Source organism: Panulirus ornatus, chromosome 42 (genome assembly GCF_036320965.1).
Source record: "Panulirus ornatus isolate Po-2019 chromosome 42, ASM3632096v1, whole genome shotgun sequence".
Lineage (NCBI taxonomy): Eukaryota > Metazoa > Arthropoda > Malacostraca > Decapoda > Palinuridae > Panulirus > Panulirus ornatus.
This window is the reverse complement of record NC_092265.1, coordinates 606,291-625,298: the sequence shown is the minus strand read 5'-3', so window position 1 is coordinate 625,298 and position 19,008 is coordinate 606,291. Positions and strand designations below refer to the sequence as shown.

General features: G+C 46.8%; 1 protein-coding gene across 3 annotated transcripts in view; it reads right to left on the bottom strand.

Moving 5' to 3' along the window:
- Positions 1 to 19,008, bottom strand: part of LOC139761796 (visual pigment-like receptor peropsin) — a 51,102-nt gene that overhangs the window by 16,936 nt on the left and 15,158 nt on the right. For 2 of the 3 annotated variants that reach the window (XM_071686245.1, XM_071686244.1), the window contains exons 4-8: positions 8,375 to 8,510; positions 6,371 to 6,536; positions 5,832 to 5,959; positions 2,332 to 2,428; positions 1,537 to 1,759 (exon numbers count right to left, since the gene is read on the bottom strand). In XM_071686245.1, coding sequence (XP_071542346.1) covers positions 1,537 to 1,759; positions 2,332 to 2,428; positions 5,832 to 5,959; positions 6,371 to 6,536; positions 8,375 to 8,510 — 750 coding nt within the window. Of the gene's footprint in view, positions 1 to 1,536; positions 1,760 to 2,331; positions 2,429 to 5,831; positions 5,960 to 6,370; positions 6,537 to 8,374; positions 8,511 to 15,340; positions 15,641 to 19,008 lie in introns of those variants that run through there. The other variant, XM_071686246.1, reaches the window with a different exon arrangement.

Below are 19,008 nucleotides of genomic sequence, written 5' to 3'. Positions count from 1 at the left end.
TTTCATAGCTAAAGTGTGAAATATCATAAAGTTTTTATTACCGGTACTTTTTTTTGTAGATCTGTGGTACTATGATGCTGTATATGATATGATTAGTTAATCTGAGCTAAAAACTTTGACAGATTACTGAAAGCATGTTGGAGGGTAAGTTAGCTTTCTATAAGTTGGTAAGCTTCATCAGCTGAAGGCGCTGTGCAGCTTTTCACTACTAATTGGTATACATTTTACATTTCTGTTGTTTACTGGCAATAACTGGTAAACATTTTTCATGTCTGAAGCTAAAAGTTGTTCCTATCCCTTTCCTAACGAAACTACTACCCATGTTCAAGTTGACCCCCAATTTTTTGCCTAAAAATTTGGTCTTAAAAACTCGAACTATATATGAATATATGTGGTACCTATGTGTGCTGTATCTACCTACCTGTATGTTTTGTATCTACCTACTGGTACATGCAGTATGTACCACCAACCTGTACGTGCTGTATCTTCCTACCAGTATATACTGGACCTACCTATCTATATGTGATGTACATACCTACCAGTGTGTGCTGTACCTACATACCTGTATATGTTGTCTTTGCCTACCTATATGTGCTGTACCTACTTACCTATATATGGTGTACCTACCTAACTGTGTATACTGAACCTAACTACCTGTACATGTCCCATTCTACCTTATAAGCAGTACATATCCTACCAGTGTGTGCTGTACCTACCTATCTGTATGTGATGTACCTACCTACCACTGCGTGCTATACATACCTATCAGTCTGTGCTGTACCTTCTTACCTACCATTAACTATTCAGAAGTACCTACAACGAGATTTTGCTATGATGATGGTCTCCAAGGTAACATAAAGATTGAAATAAACCACATAACAAAAGAGGAGTTGCCCCCGTGGGGAAATGAGTTCTTAAGATGATCATGATGGTTACACGTGGAAGGAGTAAGATGATGAGGAACTCCAGCATTCCTCAAGTGATGATAGGATTAGGTTAACAGTGCTGAGCACATCTTCTGGTGAGCTGAGGTGCCCATGATGTCCCAGAGAAGGCCATAGTATGTGGTAAGACACATGTATATCTAAGTATGTGAACCACCAATATGCTTTTACTGGGCAAAGCTGACCAGTTTTACTGCAATTCCAAATGTTATGTTCATAGGCAACTATCTGAAGGTGAGATGAGACTTGAATGTAGGATGGAGGCTGGGGTGGTCCTGCAGGACAATATGGAATACAGTAAGGAGTGAGTGGTCAACAGGACAGCATTAGGACAAGTGAAGCATCTTGCACAGGTACAGGGAGATGACACAAGTTGTGGACTATGATTTGGTTGACATGAAAAGGGAAACTGACTCACTGATGAGTGTGCTGAGACAAGATGTAACAGAAATGAGTGAAGATTCTTCCTGAATTTAGCAATGACACTGAAATATATGTACAGGATATGGGAGGATCAGAGATGCTGAATAACGGTGGTGCAAATGTAAAGATTCATCCTTGGTCATGTGTACGATGAGGACTGCTGACTAACCTTGGTCACATTCTTCTCATTAGCCCAGTCGAGAGCACTTGTGGAGTCACCTGACTGGCGAGCCTGGTGCAGGTAGCGCGAGGCCTGGTAGTAGCAAGTGGTGATGATGATGAGCGGCAGCAGGTACACCATGAAGCAGGATACCATGATGAACCACTTGTAACTGGCGTCATTTTTCTGCCAGTCAATGGTGCAGGTGGTGAGGGAAGGCTCGTACCCATAGCTGTGGTGGCAGGGGTAAGGTTGAGCCCACACTAACACTGAATATAAGGACTAAAACCTCAAACAATATTGTTCGCTTGAAAAATATCAGGTAATTATTTAGTGCACACACACACACACACACACACACACACACACACACACACACAGGCGCTAACTAAGAGGCCAGCGGAAGACAAGCTGCATGCCATGTGTTCCCTGCTTGACAACCCTGTTGGCAGGGCAGGAGCCAGACACCCTTAAAGAACAGCAAAATGACAACCTGAGATGATGTGTTGCATGACACATGTGATACATGTGTATAGCAGGCTCCTGCTATACTTTAACTTTTCTGTGGCTCACAGTCAACACTAGAGTTAAGGATGAGTATTGGCAAGGAGAGGCAGTCATTTCTGCTTCTGTCTAGGGAGGTGAAAGTTCTTTCTGTCTATATGAAAGAAGGGACGGATGCACCTGGCCCAGCCGAGGAGGAGAAACACTAACCTGTACCAGCCAAGGAGGGGACACACTCACCTGGCCCAGCCACGGAGGGGACACACTCACTTGGCCCAGCCGAGGAGGGGACACACTTACCTGGCCCAGCCAAGGAGGGGACACACGGACCAGAAGAGAGACCAGAGCCAGATGAAGGCAATCATTTGGTAGTAGCGGCGGTAGGTCAGCTTCCCACCTGAAGACCAGAGGAGAACACATCGATTATATTGTCTTCTGAGGTACCATGCTGGGACAGAGGTACCACGCTGGGCTGGGACAATGAGGTAACACGCTGGGACAGTGAGGTACCATGCTGGGACAGTGAGGTACTATGCTTAGACAGTGAGGTACCATGCTTAGACAGTGAGGTACCATGCTGGGACAAGGAGGCACTACGCCTGGACGGTGAGGTACCATGCTAGGAGAGTGAGGTACCACACTGGGACAGGGAGGTACCATGCTGGGACAAGGAGGTACCATGCTGGGTCAGGGAGGTACTTTATGGGGCTGGTCGATATACTTCACGTCGCAGAAGGCGACTAAACGGGGAGGGAGCGGTGGGGCTGGAAATCCTCTCCTACAGTTTCTAATTTTCCAAAAGAAGGAACAGAGAAGGGTGCCATGTGAGGATATTCCCTCTAAGGCTTGGTCCTCTGTTCTTAATGAGGGAAATGGCAAAGAGGCATGAAAAATCAATAAACGTACTGGATGTCCCCAAAAAATGTACTAAGTTTTTGACACCCTATCACTGATTTTTTTTTTCTTAATTCAGATCTGAAAAAAAATTCAGAGTTACAGGGTGTCAATATATGAGTACATTTTAGGGGGACAATATATATATATATATATATATATATATATATATATATATATATATATATATATATATATATATATATATCTTTCTTTTTTGCTTTGTCACTGTTTCCCGCATTTCCGAAGTAGCGCAAGGAAACAGACGAAAGAAATGGCCCAACCCACCCCCATACACAATGTATATACATACACGTCAACACACGCAAATATACATACCTATACATCTCAATGTACACATATATATACACACACAGACACATACATATATACCCATGTACACAATTCACACTGTCTGCCTTTATTATTCATTCCCATCGCCACCTCGCCACACATGGAATATCATCCCCCTCCCCCCTCATGTGTGTGAGGTAGCACTAGGAAAAGACAACAAAGGCCCCATTCGTTCACACTCAGTCTCTAGCTGTCATGCAATAATGCCCGAAACCACAGCTCCCTTTCCACATCCAGGCCCCACAAAACTTTCCATGGTTTACCACAGACGCTTCACATGCCCTGGTTCAATCCACTGACAGCACGTCGAACCCAGTATACCACATTGTTCCAATTCACTCTATTCCTTGCACGCCTTTCACACTCCTGCATGTTCAGGCCCCGATCGCTCAAAATTTCTTTCACTGCATCTTTCCACCTCCAACTTGGTCTTCCAATTCTCCTCGTTCCCTCCACCTCTGACACATATATCCTCTTTGTCAATCTTTCCTCACTCATTCTCTCCATGTGACCAAACCATTTCAAAACACCGTCTTCTGCTCTCTCAACCACACTCTTTTTATTACCACACATCTCTCTTATCCTTTCATTACTTACTCAATCAAACCACCTCACACATCTCATTTCCAACACAACCATCCTCCTCCGCACAACTCTATCTATAGCCCATGCCTCACAACCATATAACATTGTTGGAATCACTATTCCTTCAAACATACCCATTTTTGCTTTCCAAGACAACGTTCTCGACTTCCACACATTTTTCAACGCTCCCAGAACTTTCGCCCCCTCCCCGACCCTGTGACTCACTTCTGCTTCCATGGTTCCATCCGCTGCCAAATCCACTCCCAGATATCTAAAACACTTCACTTCCTCCAGTTTTTCTCCATTCAAACTTACCTACCAATTGACTTGTCCCTCAACCCTGCTGTACCTAATAACCTTGTTCTTATTCACATTTACTCTCAGCTTTCTTCTTTCACACACTTTACCAAACTTAGTTACCAGCTTGTGCAGTTTTTCACCCAAATCAGCCACCAGTGATGTATCATCAGCGAACAACAACTGACTCACTTCCCAAGCTCTCTCATCCACAACAGACTGCATACTTGCCCCTCTCTCCAAAACTCTTGCATTCACCTCCCTAACAACCCCATCCATAAACAAATTAAACAACCATGGAGACATCACGCACCCCTGCCGCAAACCTACATTCACTGAGAACCAATAACGTTCTTCTCTTCCCACTCGCACACATGCCTTACATCCTCGATAAAAACTTTTCATTGCTTCTAACAACTTCCTCCCACACCATATACTCTTAATACCTTCCACAGAGCATCTCTTTCAATTCTATCATATGCCTCCTCCAGATCCATAAATGCTACATACAAATCCATTTGCTTTTCTGAGTATTTCTCACATACATTCTTCAAAGCAAACACCTGCTCCATTCATCCTCTACCACTTCTGAAACCACACTGCTCTTCCCCAGTCTGATGCTCTGTACATACCTTCACCCTCTCAATCAACACCCTCCCATATAGTTTCCCAGGAATACTCAACAAACTTATACCTCTGTAATTTGAGCACTCACCTTTATCCACTTTGCCTTTGTGCAATGGCACGATGCATGCATATTTGCCAATCCTCAGGCACCTCACCATGAGTCATACATACATTAAATATCCTCACCAACAAGTCAACAACACAGTGATCCCCCCCCCTTTTTTTTTTTAAATAAATTCCACTGCAATACCATCCAAACCCGCTGCCTTGCTGGCTTTCATCTTCCGCAATGCTTTTACTACCTCTTCTCTGTTTGCCAAATCATTCTCCCTAATCCTCTCACTTCGCACACCACCTGCTCCAAAACACCTTATATCTGCCACTCTATCATCTAACACATTCAACAAACCTTCAAAATACTCACTCCTTCTCACATCACCACTACTTGTTATCACCTCCCCATTAGCCCCCTTCACCGATGTTCCCATTCGTTATCTTGTCTTACGCACTTCATTTACCTCCACCTAAAACATCTTTTTATTCTCCCTAAATTCTAATGATACTCTCTCACTCCAACTCTCATTTGCCCTCTTTTTCACCTCTTGCACCTTTTGCTCAAGTTTCGAATTCATGCGGAGTAAGCCCGTGCCTGAATTATGGTCAGTAACGATAATCTTTACACCACGCTCGCAATCATGTATTGTACTGTACGAGGAGGGAGTTTTACACTCGCAGGTCCCCATCTCTTGAACATTCTCTGCTGTTATACAACTTCTTAAATCTATGTATGCTGTGTAGGTTGATCACGTTCCTGTAACTAAATGATACAGTTACTTATACCCTTGAGTATGGAATTAATTCATGCCGGTGTATGATGTATGTATCATGGTAGAGCTGCAGGTCCGGTGGGTATACGAAGTATTTATGAGTGATAGACCTATCAGCCAGGTGGGTGCATGACGTATACACAAGTAGCGATGTTAGAGCTGGAGGCAAGGTGGGCGTACGAGGTATATATAGGCAGTACAGCTGCATATACTCACGTAGGTCGTGTCTACAGGTGACGAGGTAGCGGTCGAGGGCGACCATGAGGAGTGTGGTGAGGTTGGCCACACCCATCAGGAATCCCATGAAGGCATAGTACTGACATCCGAAGTCCCCATACAGCCACCTGTTGGAGAGTCTAGAGTCAACGTAGTAAGTGTGAGAGAGAGAGAGAGAGAGAGAGAGAGAGAGAGAGAGAGAGAGAGAGAGAGAGAGAGAGAGAGAGAGAGATGGGGGGGGGGGGGAGCACCAACATCAATAAGGCAGGAAGTAGCCTGTCAAGCCTTCGACATTCCTCCTTCACTATTGTTGCCCACACAAGGTGCATTACCCCTGGCCTTTTTCCCTGCTGCCCTTACTTCCAACCTTACCGTTTTACTCACCAGTCAGTGGCCAATCTGTGACCTGATAGTGACCAGTCAGTGGCCAATCTGTGACCTGATAGTAACCAGTCAGTGGCCAATCTGTGACCTGATAGTGACCAGTCAGTGGCCAATCAATTCCTAGTAAGGGAAGTACTAGCGCTACGAGACATTACCTGCCGGCCAAAGCCGAGACGCCGCTGAAGGGGAAGCCTCCTAGGACACAGATGCCCAGGTCACTGATGCACAAGTTGAGAAGCAGGAGGTTGGAGGGCGTGAGGAGGACCCGGAATCTAATGAACATAGCAACCACCAGCGCGTTGTCCAGCGTCCCCAACACACCTGCCAGGACAGAGGGGAGGGTGAAAGTCATGTGGTGGGTGACTATTACTCCAGCTGGTGGGGTCATGGTTAGGTCCATCCCCAGCTGGCGGGCTCAAGGTCAAGTCCATCCCCAGCTGGTGGGCTCATGGTCAGGTCCATCCCAAACTGGTGGGGTCATGGTCAAGTCCATCCTCAGCTGGTGGGGTCATGGTCAAGTCCATCCCCAGCTGGTGGGGTCATGGTCAAGTCCATCTCCAGCTGGTGGGGTCATGGTCAAGTCCATCCTCAGCTGGTAGGGTCATGGTGAAGTCCATCACAGCAGGTGGGGTCATGGTCAGGTCCATCCACATCTGGTGAGGTCATGGTCAGGTCCATTTGCTGATTTCAAGATTCCGTTAAACTGTGAGACATAAAAAGAATTCACAGTGGAATTTGAGGAAAACTGGAGAGTAAACATATGTTACAAGTTATATCGGCGAAGAAGACTGCAGGGTATACATGTCACAAGTTATATCGGCGAGGAAGATGCCAGGTATACATGTTACAAGTTATATCGGCGAGGAAGACTGCCAGGTATACATGTTACCAGTTATATCGGCCGCTGACCTACGGCTCTGCCTCAACCCTAGACCTTTCAATGACAAATCTTCCAAACAAATGAAGGTTTGAGAAGAGTGGAATACATAGGCGCTAAGAACAACGCCAGTCGCTACGCTAAATATAGCACAGACGTGGGAGGAGAATCAACTTATACACTGCTCCAGACTCCTGTGACCTACCTGGTGGGGACGTCACGCCTCACGTGAGCAAGCTACACGTGCCCCAGCTGAGTGTGAGTGTAATTACCCATGTGTACCGTGCGGGCAGAGCATCCCCGCGGGGCCTCACATCTTGAACTGCTCTCCAACACGCGCGCGCGTGTGTGCGTGTATGTGTGTGTGTGTGTGTGTGTGTGTGTGTGTGTGTGTGTGTGTGTGTGTGTGTGTGTGTGTGTGTGTGTCTGTGTGTGTCTGTGTTCTGGGAACAATTAAGGAACAACACAGATACTGATGATGCTGGAAGCTACAAGATACTGTTGATGCTGGAACCTACAAGACAACAGATCAGAAGTTTACTCATATTCTCTCATGAGGATATCAGTGTTGGAAGGAGGTCGGCGACGGGGCGATGAACCCCCGTGCTGTGGCAATGGTACAGGAGGGCTGGCGAGGTGGACTGTCCGTCATCGTCAATAACCTGCTGCTGCTGCTGCTTCTGTAAGACGAGGGAGGGATGGGAGAAACACCCTGAGCGTGAGGGCCACGCGGGGGGTTGGCCAGGTCGACTCATCAGTGTAGGGAATCGATCCAGTTTACAAGGGAATGTGGGTACCAGTGGGTTCCAGGGGAACGGGTGTGCGAAATAAACTAAGAAAATTTGGCATGAATGCAGGGGGTGGAGAGGGGAAGGCCACCTGCCATACTAGACCGAAGGGACGTCATCCACAAAACAAGATAATGGCTGTCCAACGGAAGATTCCGACGCTGAGAACACACACAGTCAGCAGGCAGGACTGGCCAGAGGTTAACGGGTGGAGCAGGCAGGACTGGCCAGAGGTTGGGGTGGAGCAGGCAGGACTGGCCAGAGGTTGGGGTGGAGCAGGCAGGACTGGCCAGAGGTTGGGGTGGAGCAGGCAGGACTGGCCAGAGGTTAGGGTGGAGCAAGCAGGGCTGGCCAGAGGTTGGGGTGGAGCAGGCAGGACTGGCAAGAGGTTGGGGTGGAGCAGGCAGGGCTGGCCAGAGGTTGGGGTGGAGCAGGCAGGACTGGCCAGAGGTTGGGGTGGAGTAGGCAGGGCTGGCCAGGGAGAAGCTACTCACCTACTATGACGAGGTAGACACCGACGTAGGTGTGCTGCTGTGAGGTGAGGGGCTCCCAGGGCCTGGCGTCGGGCCCTGAGGAGTTGAGCAGCGCCGACTGCTGCTCCGCAGAGTACACGTCCCCGTGAGCCATGTCCTGCAATGTTAAACAAGACAAGATTATTGTTCAGTGGTCAACCGATATATATATATATATATATATATATATATATATATATATATATATATATATATATATATATATATATATTGACCAAGAGGATATATGTGTCGGAGGTGGAGGGAACGAGGAGAAGAGGGAGACCAAATTGGAGGTGGAAAGATGAAGTGAAAAAGATTTTGTGTGATCGGGGCCTGAACATGCAGGAGGGTGAAAGGAGGGCAAGGAATAGAGTGAATTGGAGCGATGTGGTATACCGGGGTTGACGTGCTGTCAGTGGATTGAATCAAGGCATGTGAAGCGTCTGGGGTAAACCATGGAAAGCTGTGTAGGTATGTATATTTGCGTGTGTGGACGTATGTATATACATGTGTATGGGGGGGGGGGCCATTTCTTTCGTCTGTTTCCTTGCGCTACCTCGCAAACGCGGGAGACAGCGACAAAGTATAAAAGAAAAAAAAAATATATACAGAGAGAGAGAGAGAGAGAGAGAGAGAGAGAGAGAGAGAGAGAGAGAGAGAGAGAGAGAGAGAATATCAACGCGTTTTTAAGGAACTGATAATGACCTACAAGAGCACGTAAATGATTATAATACGAGGTTTCAATACTTGTTATTAGAGGGCAATATGTTATGTTTTGTTATATATATATATATACTTTTTCATACCTTTATCGAAAACTTTTCCTTCTCCTTGGAAGCCTGCATTAATACATCCCTAAGAAGGGAGACCGTTCTGACCCCCTCTAACTATCGTCCTTTTGACATCTACCATTTCCAAAGTATTTGAAACCGTCCTAAACTCCCAGATCCTCAAACACCTCGAAAATCAGTGATATTCTTTCCTATCTTACTTACGTTTAGTCATCATCCCTGAAAGATTTGGCGGAAACAACTGTAGTTGCCCTTGATACATCTAAGGTTTTTGACAAGGTGTAGCACCGGGGTCTCATCTATAAGCTCTCCTCTTTTGGGTTCCCTCCCTCACTTTGCTTCTTCATATCTAGCTTCCTCTCCTGCCGATCTATCTCCGTTGTTGATGATGGATCAGTCTCCCCGTTTTCTCTATCAACAGCAGTGTCCCTTAAGGTTAGGTCCTGTCCCCTACACTTTTTCTCCTTTTTTTCAATGATTTCCTCTCCTCCACAAATAATTCAGTGCACTCATACGCTGACGACTCAACACTGCATTCATGCACATCCTTCAATTCTGCTCTACTCTCATTCGATCTGCATCTCGTCTTTACACAGCTTTCTTAATAAACTCAGACTTGGACAAGACATCTCAGTGGGGTAGACAAAATCTTGTAAATGTAATGCCTTCAAGACCCAGTTTCTACCCATCTCTCTATTGAAAACGTATCACACTCTCGTCTCTCTTTGACGGTTCTGTAATTCCACCTCTTGACTCAATGTACATACCTGGCATTACTGTAACATCCACTCTTTCTAGGACATCCCACATTACAGGAATAGCTAAGTCTGCCTCTAAGAAACTGGGTGTCCTGTTTAGACGTCAAAACTTTTCTTCTGTATAATTGCTCCGTATATACAAGGGATTACTGATACGTCCTTTGTATGGAGTTCTGCTCTCACATTTGGGGTGGTTTTAGCTCTGTATCCTTACTTGACAGAATCAGGTCGCCTCTGTTCTGGGATAATTTACAAACTTGACCCCCTAGCCCTACGCCGTAATGTTGGTTCCCTTTCCCTCTTCTACAGGAATTAGTTTGGTTTTTGCTCTCGAGAGCTGGGCCAAGTGAGGATATTCACTCTAAGGCACAGACCTCTGTTCTCAACGCTACCTTGCAAATGCGAGAAATGGCCAATATGTATGAAAAAACAAAACATATATATATATATATATATGGAAAGAGGGGCAAGTATGAAGTCTGTTGGGGATGAGAGAGCTTGGGAAGTGAGTCAGTTGTTGTTCGCTGATGATACAGCGCTGGTGGCTGATTCATGTGAGAAACTGCAGAAGCTGGTGACTGAGTTTGGTAAAGTGTGTGGAAGAAGAAAGTTGAGAGTAAATGTGAATAAGAGCAAGGTTATTAGGTACAGTAGGGGTGAGGGTCAAGTCAATTGGGAGGTGAGTTTGAATGGAGAAAAACTGGAGGAAGTGAAGTGTTTTAGATATCTGGGAGTGGATCTGTCAGCGGATGGAACCATGGAAGCGGAAGTGGATCATAGGGTGGGGGAGGGGGCGAAAATTTTGGGAGCCTTGAAAAATGTGTGGAAGTCGAGAACATTATCTCGGAAAGCAAAAATGGGTATGTTTGAGGGAATAGTGGTTCCAACAATGTTGTATGGTTGCGAGGCGTGGGCTATGGATAGAGATGTGCGCAGGAGGATGGATGTGCTGGAAATGAGATGTTTGAGGACAATGTGTGGTGTGAGGTGGTTTGATCGAGTAAGTAACGTAAGGGTAAGAGAGATGTGTGGAAATAAAAAGAGCGTGGTTGAGAGAGCAGAAGAGGGTGTTTTGAAATGGTTTGGGCACATGGAGAGAATGAGTGAGGAGAGATTGACCAAGAGGATATATGTGTCGGAGGTGGAGGGAACGAGGAGAAGAGGGAGACCAAATTGGAGGTGGAAAGATGGAGTGAAAAAGATTTTGTGTGATCGGGGCCTGAACATGCAGGAGGGTGAAAGGAGGGCAAGAAATAGAGTGAATTGGTGTCATGTGGTATACAGGGGTTGACGTGCTGTCAGTGGATTGAAGCAAGGCATGTGAAGCGTCTGGGGTAAACCATGGAAAGCTGTGTAGGTATGTATATTTGCGTGTGTGGACGTGTGTATGTACATGTGTATGGGGGGGGGGGTTGGGCCATTTCTTTCGTCTGTTTCCTTGCGCTACCTCGCAAACGCGGGAGACAGCGACAAAGTATAAAAAAAAAAAAAAAAAAAAAAAAAAAATATATATATATATATATATATATATATTTCTTTTTTCTTTCTTTCAAACTATTCGCCATTTCCCGCGTTAGCAAGGTAGCGTTAAGAACAGAGGACTGGGCCTCTGAGGGAATATCCTCACTTGGCCCCCTTCTCTGTTCCTTCTTTTGGAAAACTAGAAAAAAAAAAAATGAGAGGGGAGGATTTCCAGCCCCCCGCTATATATATATATATATATATATATATATATATATATATATATATATATATATATATATATATATATATATTCATATTTATTATACTTTGTCGCTGTCTCCCGCGTTTGCGAGGTAGCGCAAGGAAACATATATATATATATATATATATATATATATATATATATATATATGAGAATGGACGGGGAGGTTGGATGTTTTCTTTTGCTGAGTCACCAGAACAGTGCGGGACGTAACGAGATTATAGAAACAAATGGAGAGAAATATTTAGTTCTGGTAATAAGGTAGGTTGATCACAACTAATGAGATAGGTTGATCACAAATAATGAGGTAGGCTGATCACAACTAATAAGATTGGTTGATCACAAATAATGAGGTAGGTTGATCACAACTAATGAGATAGGTTGATCCCAAATAATGAGGTAGGTTGATCACAAATAATGAGGTAGGTTGATCACAAATAATGAGAAGACTCAGACAAGAAAGGTAAGCAGATATAACGAGACAACGAGGTAATAAAGGAAAATGAGAAGACATGTATATGATAAAACGAAAGAGAATAAAAAAAAATTTCTTGAGGCAACAAAATTATGGATAAATGAACAGATGAGACGTGATGACGTCTATATAAAGATGTATAACAAGAAGATAAACAAAGACATCTACAGAGAACTGGCAAACAACGGGGAACAAGTGGAAGGTAAATGACCGAACCACTTGGTGTTCGTCATAAATGGTCCGGAAAGTGACAAGAACTGCATAAAAAAGCCATCACTGTAGTGTTGTCCAGCCTGTGCGTCAGGTAGGGTCACCATCTGGTCATCCCCTAGTGGTGTATGAGGCCATATTCTGAGTGCAAACGTGTTCCTCTGACCTGGTCAACAGTGACGGGAACTTCTTACACCATTCTCATACGTCCACTTATCTCCTAATCCCTATGCAGAGTCACCCTGTATCTCCTTACATAAGCCATCTATTCACGAAGAAACTCGGTTGAAACAACGGGACTGAAGTAAGCTACGGTCCTGGCTACTAGTCACACAACTCCGTCTGGCCCAGACACATGACTGACGTTGGCTGGGGTCAGGCTGGTCGCAGGTACATCCCTAGTCCTCTGTCAATCCCACAGCCTGTCCAGGAAGCGCCAGTAGTAATGGTAAATCCCTGTAAGCCGACGCGGAGTATGAAGGTTCCGTCGTTGCTACAATGATGGGATGTGATGTGTATAGGTGAGTGCAGGGCGCGGAAGGCACGCATTCTCTAAGATACACCATGTAACTGGCAGTGCACCAGGACACGCTGAACACCGGGCAGGACACACTAGAAGCCTAACAGAGCCCTTAACACATATTAGGCACCTGGCAGAGTCCCTCATCCCCTTCGACATCCTCTCACTGACATCCCAGAGCAGAAACTGTCCTGGCCGTTAAAGGGAAAGCTGGGAACGCTTTGTGGTTAAAGGGGTTGTGCGGGGGTGGTTGGCCTGGGTAGAGATGGTATCTCCTCTAGACAATTCTTTCACAATGTTTTAGTTGATAAAAGGTGGTACTTTGAAGTTACCCGGGTATAGGTTAAAGTTATGAATTGCAGTTAAGACGGATCAGTAACATTACAAAGCATAATCCTGTGTGGCGTACGATGTGATTGGGGAAAGGGCTATAAGGTGATCGTTTTCTTGTCACTATTTAACAATAGCCTTGCAGTGGTCACCTCTGCGTACTGAATGACTGTGCCAATAGCATCTCGCAGTTTCTGTTATATGTATATATATATATATATATATATATATATATATATATATATATATATATATATATATATATATATATATATCTTTGCATGCCTTACATTTAACAGCGTAAACATTCCCAAGTTTCTGATAATTTGGCCTACTTTTACAATGGGTCTTACTGATAGTGTTGTGATATTGGAAGGCAGCATTAAAAACATCAGGTTTTAGTGTCTGTCTTACATTAGCCAAGTAAAGAGAATACGGCAACACCACACTTGGATCTATTGTTTTTCTACATTGATGTTACTAAATGGATAAAATGTCTTCCTGGTTTTCCAGTAAGCCATATATATATAATATATATATATATATATATATATATATATATATATATATATATATATATATATATATATAGTACAAACTGAGAATCTTTTTTTAGGTTCCTGAAGTGTGAAGTTGTCCTTCATTTGAAGGAGGGAAGAAGTTCCTTGACCAGACTCGTAACTTCATCTCTAAAGAATGCATGTTGCTCTACCTCGTGTATCATCCCAATTGTTCTTTTCCTATCTTGTAATTTCTTTATTAGAATTCTTGGGAGGATTATAAATTACGAACACAACTATGCAATTTTCCCGATAGTTACGCTTCCCATTATATAGTTTGAACCAATTATGTTCCGGTATTTTCTGACACATAAGACCGACCTTCACCATGAGGACCAACCTTCCCACTCATGTCTTCCTTCTCCTCATTACCAAGTAGCCTCTGGACAAAACAGTTGAGATATCAACTTTTGTCTCCATTATTCCAAATTATCAAGATTACTTTCCCTAACTTGATCCTTAACCTCTGATTCTTTGCCGTGCACTACTTATCTATCTGCAGTTGTATACGTTGTTTTTAGTGCATCCCATCGCTTATCATTCCCTACCTCTCCCAACGACTGGTCAGCTGTTCAACCCCCAACCCCCACCACTTCCACTAACAACCTTCCTCGTTTACATAACCTTCAACATTAGCAGACTTAAGCTTGGGAATCAGAAATAATCCCGAGGCTGTGTGGCAATAAATTAGCCACCACACTTGTCTGAAGCTGTGGCAGGTGTGTTAGCTGCCACACTTGTCTCTAGACTCTCCTCCCTGCTCTTACTTGTATATTAGACCTGGAGAAGCTGTGTTCCGTCCCTCTGTAGCTCGGGATAAAGATGAGAGTTGCTCCCGTTTCATCTGCTGCTGCAGTTGTGTGTGTGTGTGTGTGTGTGTGTGTGTGTGTGTGTGTGTGTAACATCTATATATGATATACACGTACATTTCTTGCTCCTTCGCTTTCATCTGCTAACACTGTATTTACCGTAATGGTGACCGGAAAATTACCGTAAGACTTTTTTTTTTCTACAGTCTGGAAAAGCGAGATGAATAAACATTTTGTTATTGTGATGATGTACTCTGCTGTCAGCCACTAGAACAACAGGCATATCCCCCGTCCTGAATCCCAGCTTTCTGGGGAAGACTCAGCAGGTGTTATCCTCGTCCTGATCCTTCCTTGCTGGAGACATTCTTCCCTCAATCTGCCTCCCCACCACACAGATCACCACACCCTCCGTGATAAAAAGCATCGTTCTTCCCTTTCAAGTAAATCATTTCTCTACATTCTTGTCTAAAAACTTGAGGAAATGGTCGGACATACTTCCGAGGACCATTCTACTATCTGCGATCTGGAAGTGATGGGATCAAATCCCGTGTAATGTGATCATATCCCGTAAGGTGTGATCATGTCTCGTGGGATGTCACCACTTCTTGAGATGGAATCACATCCTTTGAGATTGGATCATATCCCGCCGACTGGAATCATATCCCCTTCAACAGAATATAAACATTTCCGGAGGCGTATCGAAATCACAGAGTTTCATTATACAGATTGAGGTATCGAGAGTAATGTTCATAACACGTGACCTTACCTGAGCTGGAGGAGTGAGGCAGATGCTGCCTCACACACACTGCTCCACCTCACGCTACTCCTCACACTTGGATGTTGGATAACGTGAAGGTTTTCTTGTTTATGCTCAAAGTGTTTATCTGTTAAACCAAGGGTTTCATGTTAGCTACATGGCTGGGGTACAACACTACCAGTCTGGCAGGGGTACAACCGTCGCAAGCGGCTGGGGTCAGCGTCCAAAACTAGTGAGTGGTGCAGGCAGGGGGCGTGGGCCAGGCTGTTGAGGTAGACGTCCGAGCAGCACGGGCCGCGGGAGGGAACTGCCTGGGCCGCCTTTCATAATCCCGAGGAGCGCGACCCTCACCCGCCTCCCACCCGTCCCTCAGCATCAGGAGGAACTTGTATGATCTCCAGGCTTGTGGAGGCAACTCTACCACGTACTTCCTCAGGTCCTGTGTACTAGATCACACTCAGTGCCCAGACACGACTCATCTGGCGCTCGCTAGCATACATACATGTGTCCTTCCTGCAGCCAGGCGACTCATAAATCATCACCACACATGGACCACCAAGCTGGCCGGACTGGTGGTGCTTCCTGGGGTACGAGCATCAGGAACAGTAGCAGCAACAGTGGTAGCAACAGCACCAGTAGCAGCACTATTAACAGTAACAGCACCAGTAGCGGTTGCAGTAAGAGTAGTGGTAGCAGTAGCATCAGTAACAGCATCAGCACCAGTACCAGCAACAGCAAAAGCAGCAGCAGCAGCAGCAACAGCAAGAGCAGCAGCAACAGTAACAACAGCAGTAGCATCAGTAGCCGTAATATCAACAACTTTGGCAGTAGTCAAACACTGAAAACTTTGTGATGAAAATGAGGAAGACACAGCAGTGCGGGTTATCAACGTTTGTTGTTATTATGTTTGTCATTATGGTTTTAGCTGCTGGTGTCAGTAGCACCAGCTGCTGAAGCTGCAATAATTGTTATAGAAACAACCACTGAAGGTCTTACAAAATAAGCTGGTAAAGGTGTTAGAGAAGCAGCTGCTAAAGCTACTGAAAGAGCTGGTGAAGCTTGACCACTTTTGTAACAACTAAAAGATAAAGAAATATAAGAAAACATTAATCAACAATAATACGGTTAAGATAAGAAAATATAACGTATTAATTTGCTTAAGATTCTGTTGATTATGGCGTCTGGTGTGTCACCTCACTTCACCTAACCTGCAGGCGAGCAGACTCTGATCAATATCATAGGACTATACAGCAGCTGGGCAGACCAAACCCGCCACTAGGGTTGCTGGTAATGCCAGCGGCAGGTCCCCCTGGCTCCTCGTCATTTCAGTCCGGTGCGTCTCGATGTAACACGCTGAACTTAAGAGCCGGCAACGTATAAGGTTGAAGAATGTAAGGCGAGTGTGGTCTCTGGCAGTAATTAGACGTTATGGCTATGGAAGAGGCAGCCACAGGTCGTTCACATATAAACAAGGCCGATGGGGTCACCCCGGACAATGGGTACATCTTCCCTTTATCCATACTTGGGTACGCAATTTGGGCGTACATTTTTCTTTTAGGATTAATCTCTATATTCTATTTTCGAGGTGCCTGAGGACTAACGTACTGTGTTTATACCGACAATGTATTAAGACAAGTGTAATAGATATGAATGTGCGGATCACACAGTATAATCATGAGGTGTGTGCTGACTTGATCGGGATGGAGGCGTCCTCCAGAGCACTTTGTCACCCAGCAGGGTGGTGCCACACGAGGTCACCCAGCAGGGTGGTGCCACACGAGAGGTCACCCAGCAGGATGGTGCCACACGAGAGGTCACCCAGCAGGGTGGTGCCACACGAGGTCACCCAGCAGGGTGGTGCCACACGAGAGGTCACCCAGCAGGGTGGTGCCACACGAGAGGTCACCCAGCAGGGTGGTGCCACACGAGAGGTCACCCAGCAGGGTGGTGCCACACGAGAGGTCACCCAGCAGGGTGGTGCCACACGAGAGGTCACCCAGCAGGATGGTGCCACACGAGAGGTCACCCAGCAGGGTGGTGCCACACGAGAGGTCACCCAGCAGGATAGTGCCACACGAGAGGTCACCCAGCAGGGTGGTGCCACACGAGGTCACCCAGCAGGATGGTGCCACACGAGAGGTCACCCAGCAGGGTGGTGTCACACGAGGTCACCCAGCAGGATGGTGCCACACGAGAGGTCACCCAGCAGGGTGGTGCCACACGAGAGGTCACCCAGCAGGGTGGTGTCACACGAGGTCACCCAGCAGGGTGGTGCCACACGAGGGGTCACCCAGCAGGATGGTGCTACACGAGAGGTCACCCAGCAGGATAGTGCCACACGAGGTCACCCAGCAGGATGGTGCCACACGAGAGGTCACCCAGCAGGGTGGTGTCACACGAGAGGTCACCCAGCAGGGTGGTGCCACACGAGGGGTCACCCAGCAGGGTGGTGCCACACGAGGGGTCACCCAGCAGGATAGTGCCACACGAGGGGTCACCTAGCAGGATGGTGCCACACGAGGGGTCACCCAGCAGGGTGGTGCTACACGAGAGGTCACCCAGCAGGATAGTGCCACACGAGGTCACCCAGCAGGATGGTGCCACACGAGAGGTCACCCAGCAGGGTGGTGTCACACGAGAGGTCACCCAGCAGGGTGGTGCCACACGAGAGGTCACCCAGCAGGGTGGTGTCACACGAGGTCACCCAGCAGGGTGGTGCCACACGAGGGGTCACCCAGCAGGATGGTGCTACACGAGAGGTCACCCAGCAGGGTGGTGCCACACGAGAGGTCACCCAGCAGGATGGTGCCACACGAGAGGTCACCCAGCAGGGTGGTGTCACACGAGGTTACCCAGCAGGGTGGTGCCACACGAGGTCACCCAGCAGGATGGTGCCACACGAGAGGTCACCCAGCAGGGTGGTGTCACACGAGGTCACCCAGCAGGATGGTGCCACACGAGAGGTCATCCAGCAGGGTGGTGCCACACGAGAGGTCACCCAGCAGGGTGGTGTCACACGAGGTCACCCAGCAGGGTGGTGCCACACGAGAGGTCACCCAGCAGGGTGGTGCCACACGAGGTCACCCAGCAGGATGGTGCCACACGAGAGGTCACCCAGCAGGGTGGTGTCACACGAGGTTACCCAGCAGGGTGGTGCCACACGAGGTCACCCAGCAGGATGGTGCCACACGAGAGGTCACCCAGCAGGGTGGTGTCACACGAGGTCACCCAGCAGGGTGGTGCCACACGAGGGGTCACCCAGCAGGATGGTGCTACACGAGAGGTCACCCAGCAGGATAGTGCCACACGAGGGGTCACCCAGCAGGGTGGTGCCACACGAGGGGTCACCCAGCAGGATGGTGCCACACGAGGGGTCATCCAGGAGGATGGTGCCACACGAGGGGTCACCCAGCAGGATGGTGCCATACGAGAGGTCACCCAGCAGGGTGGTGCTACGATAAGATATTTGGATGTGATGCTGAGGACCATGCAGTGGGTGAGTAGATTGTGAAGCAGAACCCTCATCTATAATGGCCACACGCACATGGAAGGCGTCATTAATAACACAGGAAGATGGAGAATTGTTCAGCCATCCGTGGCTCTCGTGTGCTCTCTCAACCATACATGTACCTATGTAACCTCACTTCCTGCAACACGCCAAAAGGGGGCCTATGATG